The sequence below is a fragment of the Coffea eugenioides genome, chromosome 3 (genome assembly GCF_003713205.1).
Source record: "Coffea eugenioides isolate CCC68of chromosome 3, Ceug_1.0, whole genome shotgun sequence".
NCBI lineage: Eukaryota > Viridiplantae > Streptophyta > Magnoliopsida > Gentianales > Rubiaceae > Coffea > Coffea eugenioides.
This window is the reverse complement of record NC_040037.1, coordinates 21,405,095-21,427,214: the sequence shown is the minus strand read 5'-3', so window position 1 is coordinate 21,427,214 and position 22,120 is coordinate 21,405,095. Positions and strand designations below refer to the sequence as shown.

General features: G+C 35.3%; 1 protein-coding gene across 1 annotated transcript in view; it reads left to right on the top strand.

Annotated features, from left to right (window-relative positions):
• Positions 1-22,120, top strand: part of LOC113766299 — a 37,301-nt gene that overhangs the window by 2,711 nt on the left and 12,470 nt on the right. Inside the window, exons 4-12 of the mRNA XM_027310506.1 lie at positions 138-207; positions 4,600-4,749; positions 6,328-6,829; positions 7,438-7,579; positions 10,120-10,269; positions 12,563-12,566; positions 13,114-13,212; positions 13,685-13,894; positions 14,802-14,871. Coding sequence (XP_027166307.1) covers positions 4,618-4,749; positions 6,328-6,829; positions 7,438-7,579; positions 10,120-10,269; positions 12,563-12,566; positions 13,114-13,212; positions 13,685-13,894; positions 14,802-14,871 — 1,309 coding nt within the window. The 5' untranslated portion in view covers positions 138-207; positions 4,600-4,617. The remainder of the gene's footprint in view (positions 1-137; positions 208-4,599; positions 4,750-6,327; positions 6,830-7,437; positions 7,580-10,119; positions 10,270-12,562; positions 12,567-13,113; positions 13,213-13,684; positions 13,895-14,801; positions 14,872-22,120) is intronic.

Genomic DNA, 22,120 nt, shown 5'->3' with positions numbered 1-22,120 from the left:
AAGTGGATTAGTTCTTTCAATTTTACACTTTGAGCTGTGACTTTTTCCTGCAGGCTTTCTTTGAAATGCCAAACTTTGTTTGTTTCTGTTTTGCATGTCTTGCACTAAATACATTCATTATGCTTTGTTTATGGCAGTTACATCAATTGAGCATTGCACAGCAGAACATTGCTTTGTATGATAAAATTATCCAAACAATACTAAAAGGTAAGAGTTCCCTTTTTCTTGTACTGTGTTGAGTTCCTTATTTACTGCTCCTACCTAATTCTCATTTTGTTTAGTATTTATATTACTTATCCTTTACAAAATTTGGCTCATTTTAAGTTTCATATATAGTATATTATTTTTTTCCATTCTCAAACTACTATTGAATAGTTAATCAAAACAGTAGTTTATCTATATAAATAAATTTTTAAATTTTTAAAATTTGTATTGCAATATTTAATTCTGTTGTTGAATGCAAAATGACCCATGCAAATGCACGAGAAAGAAACTAGTTATTTTACTAATATAAAATCTTAACTTAAGGAGAAGATAGCTAAACTTTCCAAAAATTTCATCTCATCTTCACCATTCATGTTACATCTCCAAGATGGACCTTCTCTTGAGTCTCCATTAGGACTATTAATGGGTAGAATCAGCCTAAACTTAGCCCTCTCAACTCAGGAAAAAGCCCAATGAGCCTAACTTTTTATTGAGTTGGGCTGAGTTGGATCTAAATATTAGGCTGAATTAAATGTGGGTCGAATTTGACACATATTAGGTTCAAATCCGATATAGGCCCAGTCCTTTAATTTGGATCTATATATAAATTTTTATATAATATATTCATATTTTCATATTATATACAATTATATATGTACATATTTATATATCTAGACATAAAATACTATATATTTATGAGTTGTGTCAAACTATATTAATATATGTAAGAAATATTAAGTAAACAAAATTAGGTCAAAAGATTTGGAAGGATAAATCTTAGTATGAGAAAATGTAAGACCTTTGAAGATGTATTAATTGTTGATCATGATTTATTACCATTTTTCATGTATTTTGAACTAATTGGATATATTACTATTGGAAATTTCTTGATTTATATGCTTTTTAATGAACTATTAAATTAGTGTTGTGATCCTGTGGATGTTACATTAGTTTTAGAACTTAACAGTTACAGTAATTATATTAAGTAAATTAAGGAGCAATAAATGAGTTTGGGCTAAATTCGAATTAGATTCACAGTTGTGAGTCAAGTATGAGATTTACATTTATTAGCCTGAAACTCATAACGCAAAATCCAAAAGTGATACATGAATCGAGTCTGGGCTTATTAAATCAAGATATCCCCATATAAGTTAGCATGTCCATTAGCTTGCCCATTTCAAGAAGTGTGCTAGATTTCGGATTCTGTTTGGTAGTCTTTTTGTCCTCATGCCCTACCTGTCTAGTAATAATGAGCTAAAGTGGTATATGCACAGGAGAAGAAAATTAGTAAAAATGACAAGGAAAATGTAAACTTGATTAATTATGAGCACATATTGTAACAAAGCGCAAGAAAAGTGAAAATGTAGACTTAGTCTTTCTTTTTTGGCACAAGAAAAGTGAAATGTTGGGTATTTGATATGAGTACTGTTTGGGATTGCGGTGACTTATAAACAAACACTTTTTACACAAGTGCTGTTAAAAAGAAAACCTTTTAAATTACCAAAAACTGTTCATAAAAAAAAATTACCAAAATTGAGCTCCTTAAGTTACAGAAATTAGTTATGAAACACCTTAAAAGTACTTTTAGCACTTAACCCTTTCTTTTTATTGTAAATGCACTGCAATCCCTAATGGAGCTTTAAAGGTGGTTCCATGCCATCCACATTTCAAGATCAAGTCGTGAAGGCAATTGAACAATTACAGAAGTGCACATGCAGTTAATCCATGCTGAGTCACACAAATAGGAAAGTACCATCAACAATCACACAAGTAATTACACGATACAATAAATTGTACAAACATTATCTGCCTTAAATTACATAAATCAAATTTATTTTAAAGTACAACTTTTTAAAAATATTTATTGTATTTATTTACATTGTCTTACCATTTATATTTGTTATACTAACTAGTACTTTTGTTACACCCTAGGTGTGTCCTATTCAAGAAAATATGTGATTATTTTTCATATTAAATTACATATCACATATATGTATTTATCTGAAAAATCCATAGTTACTACTTTAGAGGAAATTATTGTATTTAAAACCTTGGTAGAGAAAAAATTGGGGATGTGAGGAAATTAGTGTGACAAAGTTGTAATTAGATCTCAACGGGATAATTATTTGGTTATTATGGGAAGTCTTTTTTTCCTAGAATATATTGGACCAATTTGCCTCTATAATTAAGGGTAGATCAGAAATTTCAAAAACTAACACTGTGTGTTTACACCGCACAATATTGCTTTCCATTTATATGTTTTATAAATGGACATCTACTTCGATTTGTCCATTAATCCTCGTTCTCTTACAAATAATGTGTCCTTTGACCAGACTCGTGTTGTCTTAGTGTCTACATTTGTTTTCTCCAACTAGGCCCACGAGTGATGCATCTAAACATAGCAGATTACATTTAAATTTCAGTTACACTCCCTTTATATATTTGCATAAATAGATATCTACCTACATTTGTCCATTAATCCACGTTCTCTTGCACATTACATCTGTCCTTTAACCGGACACGTGTTGTCTTAGTGTCTACATACATCTATCCTTTAGCCAGACACGTGTTGTCTTAGTGTATACATTTGTCCTCTCCAATTAGTCCCATGAGTGATGCATCTAACCATAGCGGATTACATTTAAATCTCAGTTACTCTTCTTTTATATATAGTATAAATAGATATCTATCTACATTTGTCCATTAATCCACATTCTCTTGCACATTACATCTGTTCTTCAACCGGACACGTGTTGTCTTAGAGTCTACATTTGTCCTCTCCAACTAGGCCCACGAGTGATGCATCTAACCATAGCAGATTACATTTAAATCTCAGTTATTCTCCTTTTATATATTGTATAGATATACATTTGTCCATTACTCAACGTTCTCTTGCACATTACATCTGTCCTTCAACCGGAAACATGTCGTCTTAGAGTCTACATACATCTGTCCGTTAACTAGACGTGTTGTCTTAGTGTATGCATTTGTCCTCTCCAACTGGTCCCATGAGGGATGCATCTAATGATATTGGATTACATTTAAATCTCAGTTACTCTCCCTTTATTTATTTCATAGATAGATATCTACCTACATTTGTCCATTAATTCACATTCTCTTGCAAATTATCTGTGTCCTTCAATCAGACACGTGTTGTCTTAGTGTCTACATTTGTCCTCTCCAACTAGAATGCATCTAAGTATAGCGGATTATATTTAAATCTCATTTAGTAATGGAAGCTCTTCTTCTTTACCGTACGCCACATCAGCAAAGTGCACGCCTTTTCAAGCAAACCACCACCCCGTGCGGCACATTGTTATGGTGAGTGATTCGTAACGCATTCACTTCCCCAATTTCACTCACCCGCTTTTCTGTCTTTTTCTTTCAATTCTTCTTCTTCTTCTTGTCATTCCCAAGTTGCTTCTTCCAATCCTCTCTACTCCGGTCCACTGTTCTTTGCTAGCATTTTCGAAGGCACCGTTTTAGCCTCCGGTTCTCTCCTTAGTCCATAAAAAGCTTTGGTCGCCGTGGATTTCGTCATGGACAGCAGTGAGTAGTGATTGTTAGCTGGGTCGAACGGTGTGAAGGAATCTTGTCAGTAAAATTCTTTCTATGCTTTTTTGTTTTAATTTTTAGCTTTTGTTCTCGTTCTTGTGTTTGTGTTTGCATTTGTTTTTTGTTTTTCAAGGAATACCAAAGTTCAAGTCCTATATGAAGTTTTTGATTTGGTAATTTTCTATGTTTTTCAGGAACCCTAAGTTAGCGGTTGAATTTGTGGAAACTTTAGTTAGTTTTTTTGCATGCATGCTGATATTTTGGTGGTGATGAAGATTTTTTGTGAAATGTTTTTAAGGAAATGTTGATCATGCGGCTTTTAGTTTGTATTTTTATTTTTTTAAGTTTTTGGTTGTTTTCTGTGCACCCAATGTGTTTTAATATTCAAAAAAAATCTTGATAGCTAAAATAATTGGTTGCAAAATCCCAACCATTCGATACCCCTGTTATACGAAACAAGTATTGTTCCAGCGAAATTTATGTTGTAATGGAACTATATTTTGCAATATACTGAAATTCCAGTTCCATGGTTGTGGGGACTAATAAATGATAGGAATATTTTGCAATATACAAGAAATTCAAGTTCCCTGGTTGTGGGGTCAAATAGATATTAAGAATTATGCTAGTTGGTTGGGAAATTGTTTTCCATGTTTTTTTAGGGAATATTAATTTGTTTTTTCATATGTATGCAAACCTACACAACTAAATTTAAGCAAGTGACACATTGAAATGATATATTCATCTCACACTGCAATCCTAGAGCACAAACTGCAATGTTGTGGATATCTTTTAATCTTATAATTCTTGGATTAATTGTTGAGTTTTTGTCATTTTGTTTAGTTAAGGATAGCTTATTCCATGTCGGACGTGGCACCCATTGAGGAGGCAGTGAGCGCATTGTTGGAGTGGTTGGTTGATCCACTGTTACCTTCAAAGCTATATGGAAAGGATCCTCCATCACTTGATAATCAGCATTCTGTTGCTAGACAGGTGTTCTTTCTTTGTTCCCTAGTTGATTTTTTTGTAAGTTTTCTTTTATGCTTATTTTAGAACTAATTCTGCTCTGTTAGTACTTGTATTGATATCATTTATATTTTAATTTGTGGTAGAATCTTATAGATTATGGTATGAACACATTTGTGAAACATTTGGCAGTAATGCATTTTGTGCATTACAGTCTACAGTGGTTTTTGGTTTTTGTTTTAGACATTCTCATTTCATAATAAATAAGAAAAAGAAAATTACTACGTGTAGACATAGAAACCTCTAAAAAAATTGTCATTTTGGTTCTCAAATTTGAAAATGATTCATTGGCCTGAGCATGTGCATTTCACATAATTAGACTGCTGTCCTGGAAGATTGGCAACAAGTCTGTCCATTTTGTTGGTGACTTAAAAAGGAGAATCCACACACCCATACGATGAAGAAGGGTACTGAAAGAACAGCCAAGTGTGAAAATGGTTTGGAGATCAATGATAGTGGTTCTAGGCACATTATGAGGAACATATATGTGGGAGTAGCACTTGTAACTGGATCCAAAGGTCAAGAAGGGTGCCCTTTATTGAAAGATTAAGGGCTGCCATGGCCATGCAAGGAAAAGTCACTAGGACTAGAATATAAGGGAGAGAGTGAGGGAGGGAGAGGAGGGAGATTCCAACTGCAGAAGTGTTCAAGGAAATTACTTACATCTGTAGTTTTCTGTTTAAAAGTTGCCTTTGTATTGTAAAGAGAGTGCAGATTACTGAGAATCAAATTGCACATTGTGGATAAGGTATGATTAGTTATCTATTCTAGAAAAGCTGCTTGTATTAACTAAATCTTGTAATTCAAAATTCTTTTTAACTATTTACAATGATGCAAGTACATTTGTCCTCGGCTATCCAATTATATTGTACTTCAATGACCAAGGATTTGAAGAAAAAAAATAAAAACTGGTCTGTAAATCATTGTAGAGATTGGAAGTGATTTCCATGGTTATCAGTATTGCTAACTTCATATTCGTTTATCTATTACTGCTGGAAGCATTTCTCTGAGAAGGAAGGATTTCTATTTCATTTTTAGGGTGGTGCTTACTTTTCTTGAGAGCATAGAAAACCATTCTTGTTCATTTCTAGGCTTCTATCATCAAAAGAGGATGTTAAAGTAGCATCGGGCAAAGCCAAAAGATAATGTGGAAGTTTGTTGCCAAAGTATTTTCACAGGACCTTAGCCCATCAATCATGCTTTTTTTTTTGTCCCTCTAAATAACATCTTAACCATGGAAAAAGACAGGGATGCTTCTATTAAGTATGCTCAATTCTAATCATATCTTGTAGTTGTGTTTAAATCTCACAAATAGAAAGAATTGCGGTATGCAAAATCAATGGTGTGTCCTTTGCTCCTTTGTGGCAGTATGCATTTACTTACCTTGGCCAAATGTAGGATCTTATGGTTTTTCATTTTTTCCTTCTACTGGGGTTAGACAAAATTTTGTTTTTGAATTGAAGCATTTGGTACAGAATTTATGATTCTTATGGATTTTGTTGATTTAATAACTGATGTTTCTTACCCGTTTCTGCTTTGCTACAGATGCATGCTGTTGTGCTACTCTACAACTACTACCATAGGAAGCAAGATCCAGAGTTGTGCTTTTTGGAATTTGTGCCATTTTGCAAGTTGGCTTTAACTTTAAAGCCAACTCTAATGCCTCATATGAAGTTTACACTTCAAACCGATCCTGTTGGGTTGAATGATCTGGAAAACCAACTTTCAGTGACAGAGAAAGCAGTCATGGATGCCTGCAATATCTCATTGTCTTTAGATGCACTGAAAGACGTTCCAAGCATAGAAGGATGGCCGATTTCAAATGTTTCAGTGCTGTTGGTCGACTCAGAAAAGGAGAATTGTGTGCTGCTATTTGGTTCTGTTACTAAAGGTGTCTGGTCTGTTATTGAAAAATCTATCAATGACTTCAACATAGATTTGGAAAATACATCAGAGGGAAAAAGAATAAGTCAAACAACGACAGGTGAACAACTCACAGAGTCATACTTTGAGCAGCTTGCCTCGATAGCTGTCAAGGAAGCTACAGGTATGCCACTGTTCCAGAATCTGTTCCAGAATATGGACTATTGAGCCCCCATTCGTGTAAATTTTTTTTCCTGTAATTAAATGGACAAAATTATTTATGGAGCTTCTCTCTTCAGTAAATAGACATGTTTTCTTCTTCCTGTTCCATTTGTGCCTAACATCTTAAAATACCTTATGAAAATTGAAAATTGCGATGCATTCTTCTCTGGTACTTAAAGAGTTATGGAGGCTAATGAATCGCTGGTGTTTCTTTGATAGTTTTACAACTCTTCTGTCTTCAAATTTAATTTAAGAGCAGGCTCGATGGACTATAAAGCTACTTTAAGACTTGAATTCTTAATTTCTCCTTGAGCTGTTGCATTTGTAGTTCTTTTCTTCGTCATGATATTGAAGTCAAACTTATAGCAACAGTTTATCTGGTCAATGCCTGAATTGTATTTAGATTGTTGTCTGTCATGTTATTTCCTACTCATATGAATTAGGTCTCAAAACTCTAACCAATTTGCTTGAGTGTCTTTTTCCATCCTCCTCCCCCCTGTCCGCTCCAAGTAAAGTTTCTTCTTTCAAACATTGCTTATGGTGCTTGAATGTTTTGGTAACTGTAAATAGGCATTAATCACTCTGATCTCATGGTTTTGGAGAGGTATGTGGTGTATTCTTTAAGTAAAGAAAAGACAGCTGCTTATTTCTACATTATGCAATGCACAAGTGGTGGAGACATTCAAATTCCTATTAAAGATACTATTGAGAGGTTAGTTCTATTCATTATTTCCTGATGTTAGTTGTTTCTGGAAGTTGAAATTCATATTATGAGGTTTTATTGAAGAACTATTAATTTGTTTGTTACAAATTTGAATTTAACTCACTCATTAACGACTTTGATTCTGAGCTCTATTTCCAGCTCAGAATCTAGTTGTTACTCTGATTCAACTTAGGTATTATGTTAAGAGCATTTGGTGTCAGTTCATTAAGAGCATTTGATGTCAGTTCATATTATTAGGCTAATAACAGGCTCTTATCTTGGCATATAGCTTTGGAGCAGCCTCTTAGCTTTATTTAGCTTTCAGATTTGTTCAGAACTACTTGAGGAAAGTTGATACTAGAAGCCATCTTCCCTCCTGTCAATTATTTTTAACTCCTCTAATTGTTACTCTGATTCAACTGTTCATAGCTCTATATTTTGTAATCCTATATGACTTTTGCTGTAACCTTAATTTTATACTTGATTGTATCTTTTTTTAGGCAGAGGAATACGCATTCTCAGTCAAAGCTACACTAATGTAATTCAGAAATGATGTTGATTGGTCTTTAAAGCAGAAGAGATTTTCAAATATTGTTTATGCTTGTTGCATTTTGCCTTGATTTTGAATGGGTGTGTGTGTGTGTGTTTTTTTTTTAAAAGAAACTTACATCTAAGCTCTCCGTTGTTTTTTCAAACCAATAGAGACGTTTCATTTCCAGAATCAAACTGACATTTTTTAGGTTCTTTGGATTAAGTGTATCTTTTCAAAGAGCAAAGGACATTTTACTGATAGAAAATGATACCCAATGGAATGCATCTGAACAGCCAGAATAAATGCATATGTAACGCAAAAGGTATATTAATGCATTCCCTCTAGATTTATACTAGGTTACAGTAAATGTGCTAATGAAACACTGCTCAGTATCTGCTAAAATGCAAAGTACCTCTTTGGTCGTTCAAACACTTCTGGGGGAGTTGCTTTCGTCGCGGACAATTGTACTCCTAGAGAATTGGTTTCTAAATTGGATGCCCAGTTTCTTTCATATGATATCTGAACTAGGCATTAGACATAGTTAATATTTCAGTTTTTTCCTTTAGGTTTTTCCTAGGCAGTATCTATCCATAAATCCAGCTGATTCCTCTGGAGGGTTCTGGCGCTAAGTTCACCCACGTGTACATGAAGGAGGTTTATATCAGTTTCGTCGGCTCTCACCAAGTCTCTTTCAATTTTGTAGGTTCCTGCCAATCCCTTTTTTAGTTTCATGGCTTCTGTCAATCTCAAGGGGGTGTCAAATCAGTTCTCATCTGTAAGCTAAATTGACCTAAAAGGATGATATAAAAATCCACCATGGTTTGCGAGGGGGTATAAAATCAGTTCTCAGATTTAAAGTAAATTGACCTAAGGATGACCTAAAAACTCTCCAATGTTTGAATTGCCTGCAAGCCCAAAATTGCCTGCAAAGTCACTCATAAAAAAGTCAAAATGTTCTGGATTGTTAGAGGAGACAGCTGCCACCAGTTGTGTTGGTACACAATTTTTGAAGTTCCCATTCAGTCATTTCTTTAACCCTCAAACTACTCTCTTACGTCTTCTTCTGATCATTCATTTTCATTTCCCATCCTTATCAATAAAATGATAGACTCTGTAGCTGCTACTGTGGCTGCAAAGCGTTGTTTTGTTGCTACTGGAATCTGGCTGCTGGCAGTGAGGAAAGAAATGAAGAAAGTTTATAGGTTAGAGAAGCAAGAGTTGAAGAGAAGAGCCAGCAGTGGTGACTGCTTTGTTGCCAAATAGGGGAACTTGCTGTTGCAGGAACTATTGTGCTACTTTGCAGCTCAGCAAGTAAAGCATTAAAAGATAAAGCGAAAGCAAGAAGAATAGGAATTGTGATATTTTAAGTAGATGGCTATCCAGTTGATTGAAAAGTGATGAGAAGAAACTAGTACTTGGTTGGGATAAAAGAAACAGATGGAAGGACTCAGTGAAGCTGGACTGTGTAAACACTGACTGCCCACAGAATTATACGACAGAGTGTTGCTGCTTAATTTCATCTAGGAAAATGTGAAAGTTATAGATAGATAATTAGTCACATGGGATTTGCGTTGAGTACTAATGTGGCCATATGGAACATTCTTAGGAAGACAATCAGATACTTTTGTCCTTTCCTTGTAGATTCTTCAGAATTTGCCCAGTTGGTGTAGGAGTAAGAAGACAACCAGATATCTTACTGGACCAAATTAGCCCATATGTAAAACACCTTTGATTATATGTCTATAACTACAACATTTTAAAATCTTTTTGCACTTAGTTATTACCATAATAGATTGTTCAGAAATTGCAAGGTAGGCCATAGAAGTTAAATAAGTTTTTCAAGTTATCTTGTATCAGATCTTTGAGTGAATTTTCAGTCATTTGTTGTCTTTTAAAAACTCAGGAGATGCTTGAAAATTAAAGGATGTCACTTAAGATTTGAAAACGCTTTAAATTATCATTTTTCTTCCTGGGTAACAATGATGGTACCATAAACATGCTTCTGCATCTGAATTAGTTTGCAGGGCCCCCTGTTTGAATGGATGTCTTATAGCTGGATGCCTACTGCAGTGGTTGAGCATTATAATGTGCTTCCTTATGCCATGATTCTGTCAAGATGGTATTCAAGGTACAAGGGGCATCATTCATCTAGCGATTTCTTTTCTTAGTAGTTTTCTTTTGTAAATACTTGGGTCCTTTCTTTTCTCCATTCTGCTAGATCTTCCAGATCATTACTATTTCAGAGATAGAAGGTCTTTACTTCATTTTTCTTTGTAATCAGTTAGTTCTCATATGTTTATTTTTCCAGTCTATTTGATTTTATAAGGTAAAAGTTTCGATTTCATGCTCAGTTTCTTTATTGTCGTAAGTGGATAGGTTACGAAGAGTAACTGACATAATGGATAATATGTATAAATTGCACATATCTTTCTTATGCAAAGCAGGCATCAAGAGGAGTAGTGTCTTGATTTCAACGAGGATGCTCATGACCGGAAGCGAACTTGAGTTGTAGAGAATTTTCTGAGCAGCCAATCCTCTTTTACTCTGATGAGAGCATGTTACATTTTTTCTGAGGACATTGGATCAGCTTGCTTGCTTTCAACTTTAAGACAATATTATTAATATCCTGAGAAAAGATAACTTGTCATTAGTGAGATGTATGGATGCACAGTTATAAGACCCATTATGCTATAGATGATTACATTATTTGACCCATTGAGCCTAACTTGAGATTGAATGAAGAGAAGGATGATAGCACAGTAGATAAGGGAAGATATCAGCGGTTGGTTGGGAAACTGATATACTTGTCCCATACAAGGCCGGACATAGCATTTGCCGTAAGTGTAGTAAGCCAATTTGTGCATGATCCAAGAGAGAAACACTTGCAGGCTGTCAACAGAATTCTATCCTACCTCAAAGGGACACCGGATAAAGGAATTTTGTTCAAGAAAAATGAAGGATTGCTCATAGAGGCATAGATTGATGCTGATTATGCAGGTTCTGTAGTAGATCGTAGATCAATTTCAGGATATTGTATATTTCTTGGTGGGAACCTAGTGACATGGAGGAGTAAGAAGCAATCGGTTGTTTTAAGATCAAGTGCTGAAGCAAAGTTTAGAGCTATGCCTCATGGAGTTTGTGAATTGCTATGGCTCAAAATAATACTTAATGACCTTAAAATCAAGTGGGAAGGACCTATGAAACTCTATTGCGACAACAAGTCTGTCATCAACATTGCACACAATCCAGTGCAACATGATCGCACAAAGCACATCGAAGTAGATAGACATTTTATTAAAGAAAAGCTGGACAGCAGCATGAGTTAGCATCAAAATCAATTGGCAGATGTCTTAACTAAGGGAATGCCAACTTCCAACTTTGAAGACATTACATGCAAGATGGGAATGGAAAATATCTATTCACCATCTTGAGGGGGAGTGTTGAAAATTTAGAATATCTTTTCTGTACAGCTATAATTCTATGTATATCCCATGATTTCTGCTCTATTTTAGGATAGAATAATTTACTCCTAATGTATATTAGGATAGAATAAATTGGCTCCTAATTTTTAGGAGATTACAGATTTCATGGAATTGACAAAAGTCAAATTCCATTTGTATAAATGTTGTACAGAGCCTAGAACAAGATAGATAACAGATTTTCTTTTGTTCAGTTTGAATTAGCATCTTGCATCTGGCTTTTACTTGCTGACAAGCTTTATGAAGTAAAGCATGGACATTTCCATTATGCTGAGAAGTGCACAACTACTCCTGGAGTGAATAGATGCAGATTTATATGCTGATTCAATACTTTTAATGGTGGCATTTGTAATACAGTTTAGCACCTTAGTAATTACCTTATCCTGGTTTTTCTTTACCTGGATTAAATTTAGAAAAGAAGATTGATTACAAGGACGCTAGAGGAACTTCTTATGCTTAACAATTGCCTGTGGCAGGGTCGGTTCTTTTGTGGGCTAGGGTAATTGGTTTTGGTGTCTGAGAATATGTTTATCTGTATGAAGGTTTAGCTACACAATCACCTATATACACATGCACATAAAGCAGTGTGAAGAGATGCTTGTTCAACATGATAAGTGAACTTGATTATTGGAAATTTATCAATTGCATGTGCAAACTGGGGAGATATACCTAGTAGTTGCAACAGGAACCAGAAGTGTGATTGTGAAACCATGATGCTGCACCATGACATCTCGACCTTCTCTTGTTCATACACTATGATTGCTGCATGACCAAAATTAACTTGGTGCCAAAAGAAGTACAGTATACAACTACAAGTAAGTATCTTGTCCATTCAGAAGATGCATTGCTTAAATAAACGTACCTTAGAGATATGTAGTCCGTGCAGACAATTATTTTGAAAGATGATCTCAGTTATTAGTGAGTAGTGACTGTATCATAAACAGTGCTCCACATTGAAGATTAACTGTGTTGTGAAAGCAGCATGGTGAACTTTATTTGCAGTGGTACTGAATGATGAACAGTTGGTTTTCTTCTTTTTTGTTTTTGTTTTTCTGGTTAAATTCTTTTAAGTGAAGGTCATGCCAAAATGCTTAGGAAGGAGGAACAGTCATCATCTTGTAGACTACCCATACCATTTTCAACACTAGGTACATGTAATATAGGACAATTCCCATATGGTACAAGCCCCACCTTCTTTATATTCTTCTGGTATCCTAATCATCTCTTTATATGCTATGACATGAGTGTCCATCTTTTTGGTCCACCATTGAGTCTGGCTGAAGTTTTTTTCATCTTCTTTTGTCTCCTTGAAAATTTGAAAATAGAAGATCCAACTCTAGGATGTATTTTTGGCCTTTGCAAGAGTGATTCCAACCACTCGAGTAATTTACGGTACTTCAGGATATAAATCGAATTGTGTAGTTCCTCTAGGTTAAAGGTTTTACAAAAGAAAGTTACCCTTTTCATTTTTTCTTGTTGTCTTTCAGATTACGTGATAGATTGTTTTACTGTTTCACTTTCTAAATTGTTAGCTGAGGCTTCTTGATCTTAACTTCTCTGATAGTCTAGAGAAAATTATGTTGAAAATAGAAAGCATATTTAGGAGCAGCCTTGTTCTTTCAACTGCACAAGTATAATGTCGAATTTCTCTGAACATGCACACTGAATTTATTCTCTATAACCTGAAGGTAACTCTTTCCATTGAGCTTCTACCAACTATTTGTAATTGCTGATTGCGGATATCAAAAGCTCAAAGTATTTCCTTTTAGAGATGAGGTTAATCATTCAGTGCTCATATTTCCAGCTTTTGTGTGATGATGAAGATGCATTGCCGGCAATGCTATTTTAAGTTGTTACGAAAAATATGCAGGACGCAAAAGTAATCGTTTGGTGTGGTTTTCTTTATTAGTCAATCAACTTACTTTTCTTCCAACAGTTCTAAGGCATCATTTTCAGTGGACCAATGTTTAACTGCCTCATTGCAGCTTTTGATACTGCTTGCTTAACTAGTGTCCTTTTTCTATGAGAATTTGTTAGTGATCTACTTTTTGTGACACTTAATTGTCTGCAGGTGGATTCGGCTGGTAGCCCAAAATCAAATAGATGTATAGTAGAGAAGGAAAGGATTCTGGAATTGGCATCAATTGGACTCTCCCATACGATCTATATTGGACTCAAGGGGAAGATTCTGCACCAGTTTGTCTTGAGCCAAATGCCAGAAGTGTTGAAACTCAGCAGGCTACACTTGTAATGAAAGGCATAGCACTGGCAGAGACTGCTTTGGGTCATTTATTCAGTAAAAGAACAAAAATGGTAAGGTTTTGGTAGTCTAACCTGTACCTTGTGCTTGTCTCTGATAGATAAATATTTTCATGCCAAATATTGTTTTAAGTAACTTTATTTCGAAAAGATAGTGATGTACTTCATTGCTAACATCACTTGGATAGACTTGGTTAGGGTAAAAGTACAGTTGCTTTAGTTGAAAAGGATAAGTTATTTCCTAGAAGAGGGTTATTTCGAAAAGATAGTGACGGACTTCATTGTCTAACCAGCAGCATGAGGAAGTCAATCATTTTCATCTTTTCTTTCTCCAATTTTTATTTGTGTGAATGCTAATCTGAGAAGTGTGATGGAGTGGATGATGTTGACTACTGAATGCTCCTTGAATGAACCTTAATCTTTTCTTTCTTTCCTTTTTTTAAGGAAATGCCAGAAAGTTAAAAGTAGATTGAAGGGAAAAGTACAGCAAAATAATGTATGTTCCATCAAGAAGCAAGAGATCAGTTAATATTTCTGTTTACTGATACTATTGGTAGCTGAAAGAAATGGAAGTATTTCTAACAAGTGGGGCTTTCTATGATGTATATGCATCAGTTTGAGTGGAGCATAAGTCTTATGAAGTTAGCTATAACGTGTATTGCAGAAAATAGTGCTAAAACTTGTGAGACAGAAAGATTGTCCTGGATACTAAAAAACTCTCTCTCTAATATTATCTGGTACAGTTTTTGGAAAGTCAATCTTCTGAATGCCGCAAATATTTGGTTTGTCATAGTATTCCAAGCTTGATTTCCTTGCTGTGAATATTCCAACTATGACCCAATTACATAGTGACTTCATCTTCTTAAATGTTCCATTTGCACATTTTATTCAGTCCTAACATCTGCTTGCCATTCCTAAACTGGTATAGAACATTCATTGACTTATCTCTTCGTCTTGGCAGTGTCATCAAGCTCGCCTCATGCATGATGAGATTGCAGCTTGTGATCAAAACATCCAGAAGATCTTAGAGGGTATAGTGCTTATCTTGACTTGTTTAGTTTCTTTATCGCTGCACTTACCTGATACCTTGTGCAAGAATTGAATGGAATAGAAAATATATCTTCCATTCAGTAAATGAAGGTCCTAAGTTGGTATCTGAAAACTAAGAAAAAGGGAGAGAAAATACTTTTCTTCATATATTTGGACTACACAATATACATATATATATACACAAGTGTAACCTAATTTAGATCCTAAAATCATGCTAATCTAAATCAATCTACTACCTAATTAATACATGATACTATAATCATATGATACCTAATTAATACATGATGCTATAATCATATCTTTCCTAATATTTACAATATCAAATCTTTCCATAATATCAGATCACATATCTTCAACACTCCCCCTCAAACTGGAGCATAGATGTTGCTCATGCCCGGCTTGTTACAAACGTAATCAACTTGAACTCCATGTAGAGCCTTCGTAAAGAGATCTCCCAATTGTTCTCCAGTCCTTACAAATCCTGTAGAAATCAAGCCCTGCTGTATTTCTCACGAACAAAATGACAATCTATTTCGATGTGTTTTGTTCGCTCATGAAATACGGGATTGGATGCAATATGAAGAGCCGCTTGGTTATCACACCACAATTTTGCAGGCATTGAGGTTTTGAGACCTACTTCAGTTAGAAGTTGATTTATCCACATGATTTCACATATCGATTGTGCCATAGCTCTATATTCTGACTCTGCACTCGATCGCGAGACAACATTCTGCTTCTTACTCTTCCATGAGACCAGGTTTCCTCCAAGAAAGACACAAAATTCAGTTGTGGATCTTCGATCTGCCTTGGATCCTGCCCAATCAGCATCTGAAAAACACTCAATCCTAGTATGACCATGATTTTTATACAGAATACCACGTCCAGGAGCTCCTTTTAAATAACACAAAATTTGTTCTACAGCTGCCCAATGATTAACAGTAGGAGTAGACATATATTGACTAACAACACTAACTGAATACGCGATTTTTGGACGAGTCACTGTAAGATAATTCAACTTTCCAACCAATCTTCTATACCTCCCAAGATCTTCTAACAATTTACCTTCTTTTGTGAGCTGCAAGTTAGGAATCATTGGGGTACTAGCTAGTTTAGCTCCCAATTTTCCCGTTTCAGATAGTAAGTCAAGAACATATTTTCTTTGGGACAGGAATATCCCCTTCCTACTCTTTGCTACCTCAATACCCAAAAAATACTTTAACAGTCCCAAATCCTTTGTCTGAAATTGACTATGGAGAAAAGTTTTAAGAGATGAAATACCTGCAGCATCATTCCCAGTGATAACAATATCATCCACATATACTATCAGCAAAATAATACCAGCTTCAGACTGTTTGTAGAAGACAGAATGATCAGATTTGCTTTTCTGCATCCCAAACCTTTCAATTGCTAGACTAAATTTTCCAAACCAAGCATGAGGACTTTGTTTCAGTCCATACAAGGACTTCCGAAGATGACAAATCTTCCCAGACTCCCCCTGAGCAACAAACTCTGGTGGTTGCTCCATATAAACTTCCTCTTGGAGGTCTCCATGAAAAAAGGCATTCTTGATATCTAGTTGATGCAAAGGCCAATTATGAGTGGCTGCCATAGAAATGAATAACCTGACAGATGTTAACTTAGCAACAGGGAAAAAGTGTCAGAATAATCCTCTCCATAGATTTGGGCATAGCCTTTGGCAACAAGGCGAGCTTTTAACCGAGCAACCGATCCATCAGGAATGAATTTAACTGCAAAAATCCACTTACTCCCAATGGCCTTCTTCCCTGCAGGTAAATTTACTAAGTTCCAAGTATCATTACCATCTAGAGCATTCATCTCCTCTATCATAGCATTGCGCCATCCGGGATGGGATAGGACTTCATGAACAGTTTTAGGAAGGGAGATAGAATCAATAGATGTAATAAAGGAACAAGAAGAGGTGGGTAAATGATTATAAGATACACACGAAGACACAAGATAAGTGCATTGACGCTTACCTTTGCGAAGAGCAATAGGAAGATCATCACTTGAGACAGGATCTAGAAACGAAGGAACTGGTTCAGGGCATGCATCAGGAGACTTTTGTCGTCGAGAATATACCTGAGTAATTGGAGGTTTAGCAGGGGAAGAACTTGAAGATGTGACAGTATAGATCAACAAATCATCATCCTCCTCCTGACATGAATGAGATGAGGATGGGGTAAAAGGTGTATTTTCAAGAAAAGTAACATCAACTGACACAATGTACCTGCCGAGACTAGGACAATAACATCTATATCCTTTTTGGATACGGGAATAACCAAGAAAAATACATTTCAATGATTTGGGGTCTAATTTAGTGACTTGGGGACGAGAGTCGTGGACAAAACATGTACACCCAAAGATTTTAGGTTCGATGGGAAACAAAGGTCTATTTGAAAAAAGAGTATTATAAGGAGTCCCACCATTCAGAACAGATAAAGGCAGACGATTAATTAGAAAGCAAGCTGTGGACACTGCATCAGCCCAAAAATGTTTAGGAACATGCATTTGAAATGATAAGGCTCTTGCAGTTTCGAGCAAATGTCTATTCTTTCGTTTTGCGACCCCGTTTTGGGATGGTGTATCCACACAAGAGGTTTGATGAATAATGTCATTTTGCATCATATAAGATTGAAAAGGTGCGAATAAATATTCTTTGACATTGTCACTTCGCAATATTTGTACAGAACGCTTAAATTGAGTCTTAATCTCAGCATAAAAAGCACAAAAATGAGAAAACAACTCTGACCGATTTTTCATTAAATATAACCAAGTCATACGAGAATGGTCATCGACAAAAGTAACAAAATACTTGAATCCAGTTTTAGAAATGACTGGACTAAGTCCCCAGATATCTGAATGAACTAATGCAAAAGGAGCATCCGCTCGTTTATTGACTCTAGGATTCAGATTAACACGATGATGTTTGGCAAACTGACAAGACTCACAATCTAATAGAGACAAGCCCTGAAATTGTGGACAAAGTATCTTTAACAACGGGAGAGAAGGATGATCCAGCCTACAATGTGCTTCAAATGGAGTTACAATTCCAGAACAAGCTATGGACTTTGGTATCTGTGTGTCAAGAATGTAAAGACCTCCAGATTCATGCCTTTTACCAATAATCTGCTTCATTGTAAAATCCTGAAACAAGCAATAGTTAGGAAAGAATTGGGCAGAACAATTGAGGGCACGAGTAAGTTTACTCACAGAAATTAGATTAAAAGACAACTCAAGCAAATTTAAGATAGATGACAATGAGATTAATAGAGTGGAGTTAACTGAGCCTGATCTAAGAACACGAGATTTTGACCCATCAGCTAAGGTAACTATAGGTGCAGATGTATGTGGCTGAAAGGTAGAAAATAGACTAGAATTACCTGTCATATGATCTGTGGCACCAGAATCAATTACCCATTTGGAGGACGAGGACACAAGGCATGTGTTTGGTTTACCTGACTCAGCGATGGCAGTTACGGGAGTAGATGAAGACTTTAATGATTCTTGATACTAAGAAAATTTAGCAAATTCATCTGCAGAGATCGTAACAGACTTTTCATGGTTAATAGCATCATTGGTAGAAGCAATATGTGCGGATTGAGTTCTCTGGTTCCTGTACTGCAATTTCTTACAATCACGCTTCATATGACCCGACTTATGACAATAGTGACACACAACCACTTCTGCATTCTGTCCCCGAGTGTCAATACCTTTACCACCATCTTTGTATTGCTATTTTCCAAGACCAACAAGAGCACTGCTGGACTGAACAGACTGGGTATTCTCTGTGCGAAACACCCTACTAAACACATCTTGCAAGGATGAGATCTCAGGACTGGAAAGAATCTGAGATTTAGCAGCTTCAAATTCAGGTGAAGGACCAGCCAAAAAACTCATAATTGACATCTGTTCCCGTTGAGTTTGCTGAACTTTCACATCAGAACTAAACGGTAATAACAGATTAAGCTCCTCATAAGTTTTCTTAAAATTCATAAAATAAGTCATGAGCACGATAAAAGGCTTGACACACCTCATATATGCGAGAAATATTCCCTTTACCAGAATACAAAAATTCTAAATACTCCATTAACTTCTTAACAAATTCACAGTGATTAATTAAGCTAATTACCTCACTGTCAATAGAATTCCGTATTTGTAGGAACAATCTAGCATCTTCCCTTAGCCATGTCTGTCTTGAACCATCTTTTGGAGGATCATCAGTCAAATGATTGTCTTTATCAATGCTTCGCAGATAAAGACGAATCGTTTTGCTCTAATCAAGATAGTTAGAATTGTTGAGTTTGTGGTCCGTGATCTTAGACATCACAGGAACCACATCAGATGTAACGATAGATTTCGTTTCTGCCATGGGTTCAGAATTAACAGAGAAAAACAAAAAAGGACAGATCTGAACTCTTTAAAACAAGAGTGAAGAATAGAACACAGATGTGTCCTATACAGAGCCAGATGAACTGAATGATGACTAATGAATTTTCTGGTAGCGGACAGAGACCCTAACCTTGATGGTAGGGCTCTGATACCATGAAAACTAAGAAAAAGAGAGAGAAAATACTTTTCTTCATATATTTGGACTACGCAATATACATATATATATACACAAGTGTAACCTAATTTAGATCCTAAAATCATGCTAATCTAAATCAATCTACTACCTAATTAATATATGATACTATAATCATATGATACCTAATTAATACATGATACTATAATCATATGATACCTAATTAATACATGATACTATAATCATATCTTTCCTAATATTTACAATATCAAATCTTTCCATAATATCAGATCACATATCTTCAACAGTATCATACTTAATAGATTTAAGCTTTTCCTCTGCTTCACCTTTCCCAAGCTAGGTTCTTGATTCTTCAACAGACCAACTCTACCATAGTTACATTTTCCTCTGTTCTCATAAGAAAAGAATTGAACATGTTACATTCTTCTTTAGAATATGGGCCAGCTTTTCAAGTGAACAAAAGAGCTCTGATACCAAACACACTAGTGGTTGGACTTCTACGGCTCCAATTTTAGACCCAATTTTAAACCTATAAAAACACACAAGCTATAACAGAAGCTATATGGTTGGACTTCTATGGCTATGACTAGAAGCACGGTTCCAATTAAAGACTTACGTGATTAATCAAATGTTCTACAAACTTTATTACAAAAATTCTTTTTATTTTTCTTGTTCTTCTAATTTTTGTCTTTCTATTGATTTTAATTCAGAGTATTTATGCCAAAGTAAATCTATTTTTGCTTGTCTTAAATTTTTTAGAAATGATGCGGGATGGTGGTGTGCTACTTTAGATAATCTAGCGTCTTCTATTTGTATATGTGCTAAACACTGGTCTGTTGTTTCAATTTCCTCTAAAATTTTGTCAAAATAATAATAGGTATCTGGTTGTCTGAGGGTTTGTAATGCTAATCTGTATGCGTTTTCTGGAGTGGATGTAAATTGAAAAGGCGGTTCAAAATTCATATAAAATATCAGGATGATTAACTGGAATTTAAGAAATAAATGACTACTAGATACTTTAAGAAAGATAACTGAGATTTTACCTTCCTTGCTTTAAATCCAAATTTTCCTTCTGATGCTATGAAAATGGGAATCTTGTGATTAGGAGTTTTGCCTCACCGGATCTTCCCCTGGCGCCTGCTTTGTAACTGAAAGGCTTTAATGGGTACTACACCGTCTTTTGGTCTTTTAGGATCCTAAAAACAAGGTATCTTTTTCAGAGTTTCCGGTTGTTTGGATCTAATCTAGGGTTGGCTGCCCAAATCTCTACTTTTCTTATTTCTCTTTCGCCTTATGCTAGCAATATGAGAGAGCTAAAGACTTGTAAAAAACTGCTAAAGAACGTATGAAATTGGAGTTTTTATTGGATGCTTTAATTTACAGGATGTAAGTGCATCGTACCCAACATTGGTTTGGGACGTATGCCTTTATAGACTTCTTGTGCAAACTGTGCGGACTTAAAATTTTTGACTCAAAGTCCGTGGACATGACATGTTAACTTTACGGACTTAAGACCTTCTGAAATCCGTAAAAACATCAAATCAATTTTGCCTAACTATACAATGTGGCCGACAACTAATAAAAGCATTATGACCGACCTATACATAGATTCTAAATAAATTTGGCCAATCTATACAATGTGGCCTGATAACTAATAAAAGCTTTATGACCGATCTATACATTATAGCTTTTGACAAGATGGCCGAAGAATTATCCTTCCATCATATTTTCGATGTTGCTCATTTCTTCTGGTCCCATTGTTTCCCAATAATTATCATTATTATATTCTTCATCTGCTTCGATATCCAAATGCCTTGCTCCTGTGCTCATATAATATCCTTCCAAATATTTTTCAAAGACTTCTGGATAATTGGTACTTATAGTGAAATCTTTTTCTAACTTAAACCTGTATGGGACATATATCTTTTTGTATCTTATTTTCATATACTAACCTAATTCCATTTTCCCATTGATCTATGAAATGTCTGTAAGCTAATTGGATCATTTTAGCATTTATCAATTGTTCTTTTAATTCTAATGGACATTCCACTAGACTGCTGCTGATTTTCTCTAGTTCTTCTGTCGTTCTCCTTGCTGGTGGTATATTGCTGACTGTAATCATCATTCTATGTATTGCTGGTTCTATATCAAAAAGTCCTATCCATTCTGCTGGCGCGGATTTGATATGTACAGTTGCCCACTGTCCATAGTCTAGCATTTTTCTGATGAAGTATCCGAGATGAGTTCCAAGACAATGAGTATCTTCTGGATTTGTAACAATAATTTTTTCCAGGAATCCGGCATCCATAAGAAATTGGGGTGTTAAAATAACTCTTTCCCCATTTACTCTTAGTATCTTTGGGGATGAATATTTTGATAAGATAATAGTGGCTCTGAGGAAAAAATTACTGAGTGTATGTATACAATGGCTATTTATTTTCTGGTGGTCACAGGCTTCTGGATTGTTTGGGCAATGTTTTTCTGGGTCGATGAAGAAAGATGGATGTAGTCTAATGGCTGCTGTATTTCTAATTGGGTCTTTTGCTATTTCATAAAAGTATTGTTGGACTGCCATTAATTTTGAATAATATTGGGCTTGGGCTTTTTGGCTAATAATTTCTTGGATATGTAAAGGGAGGAAACTAAGTAGGTGATATGGTTTAAAG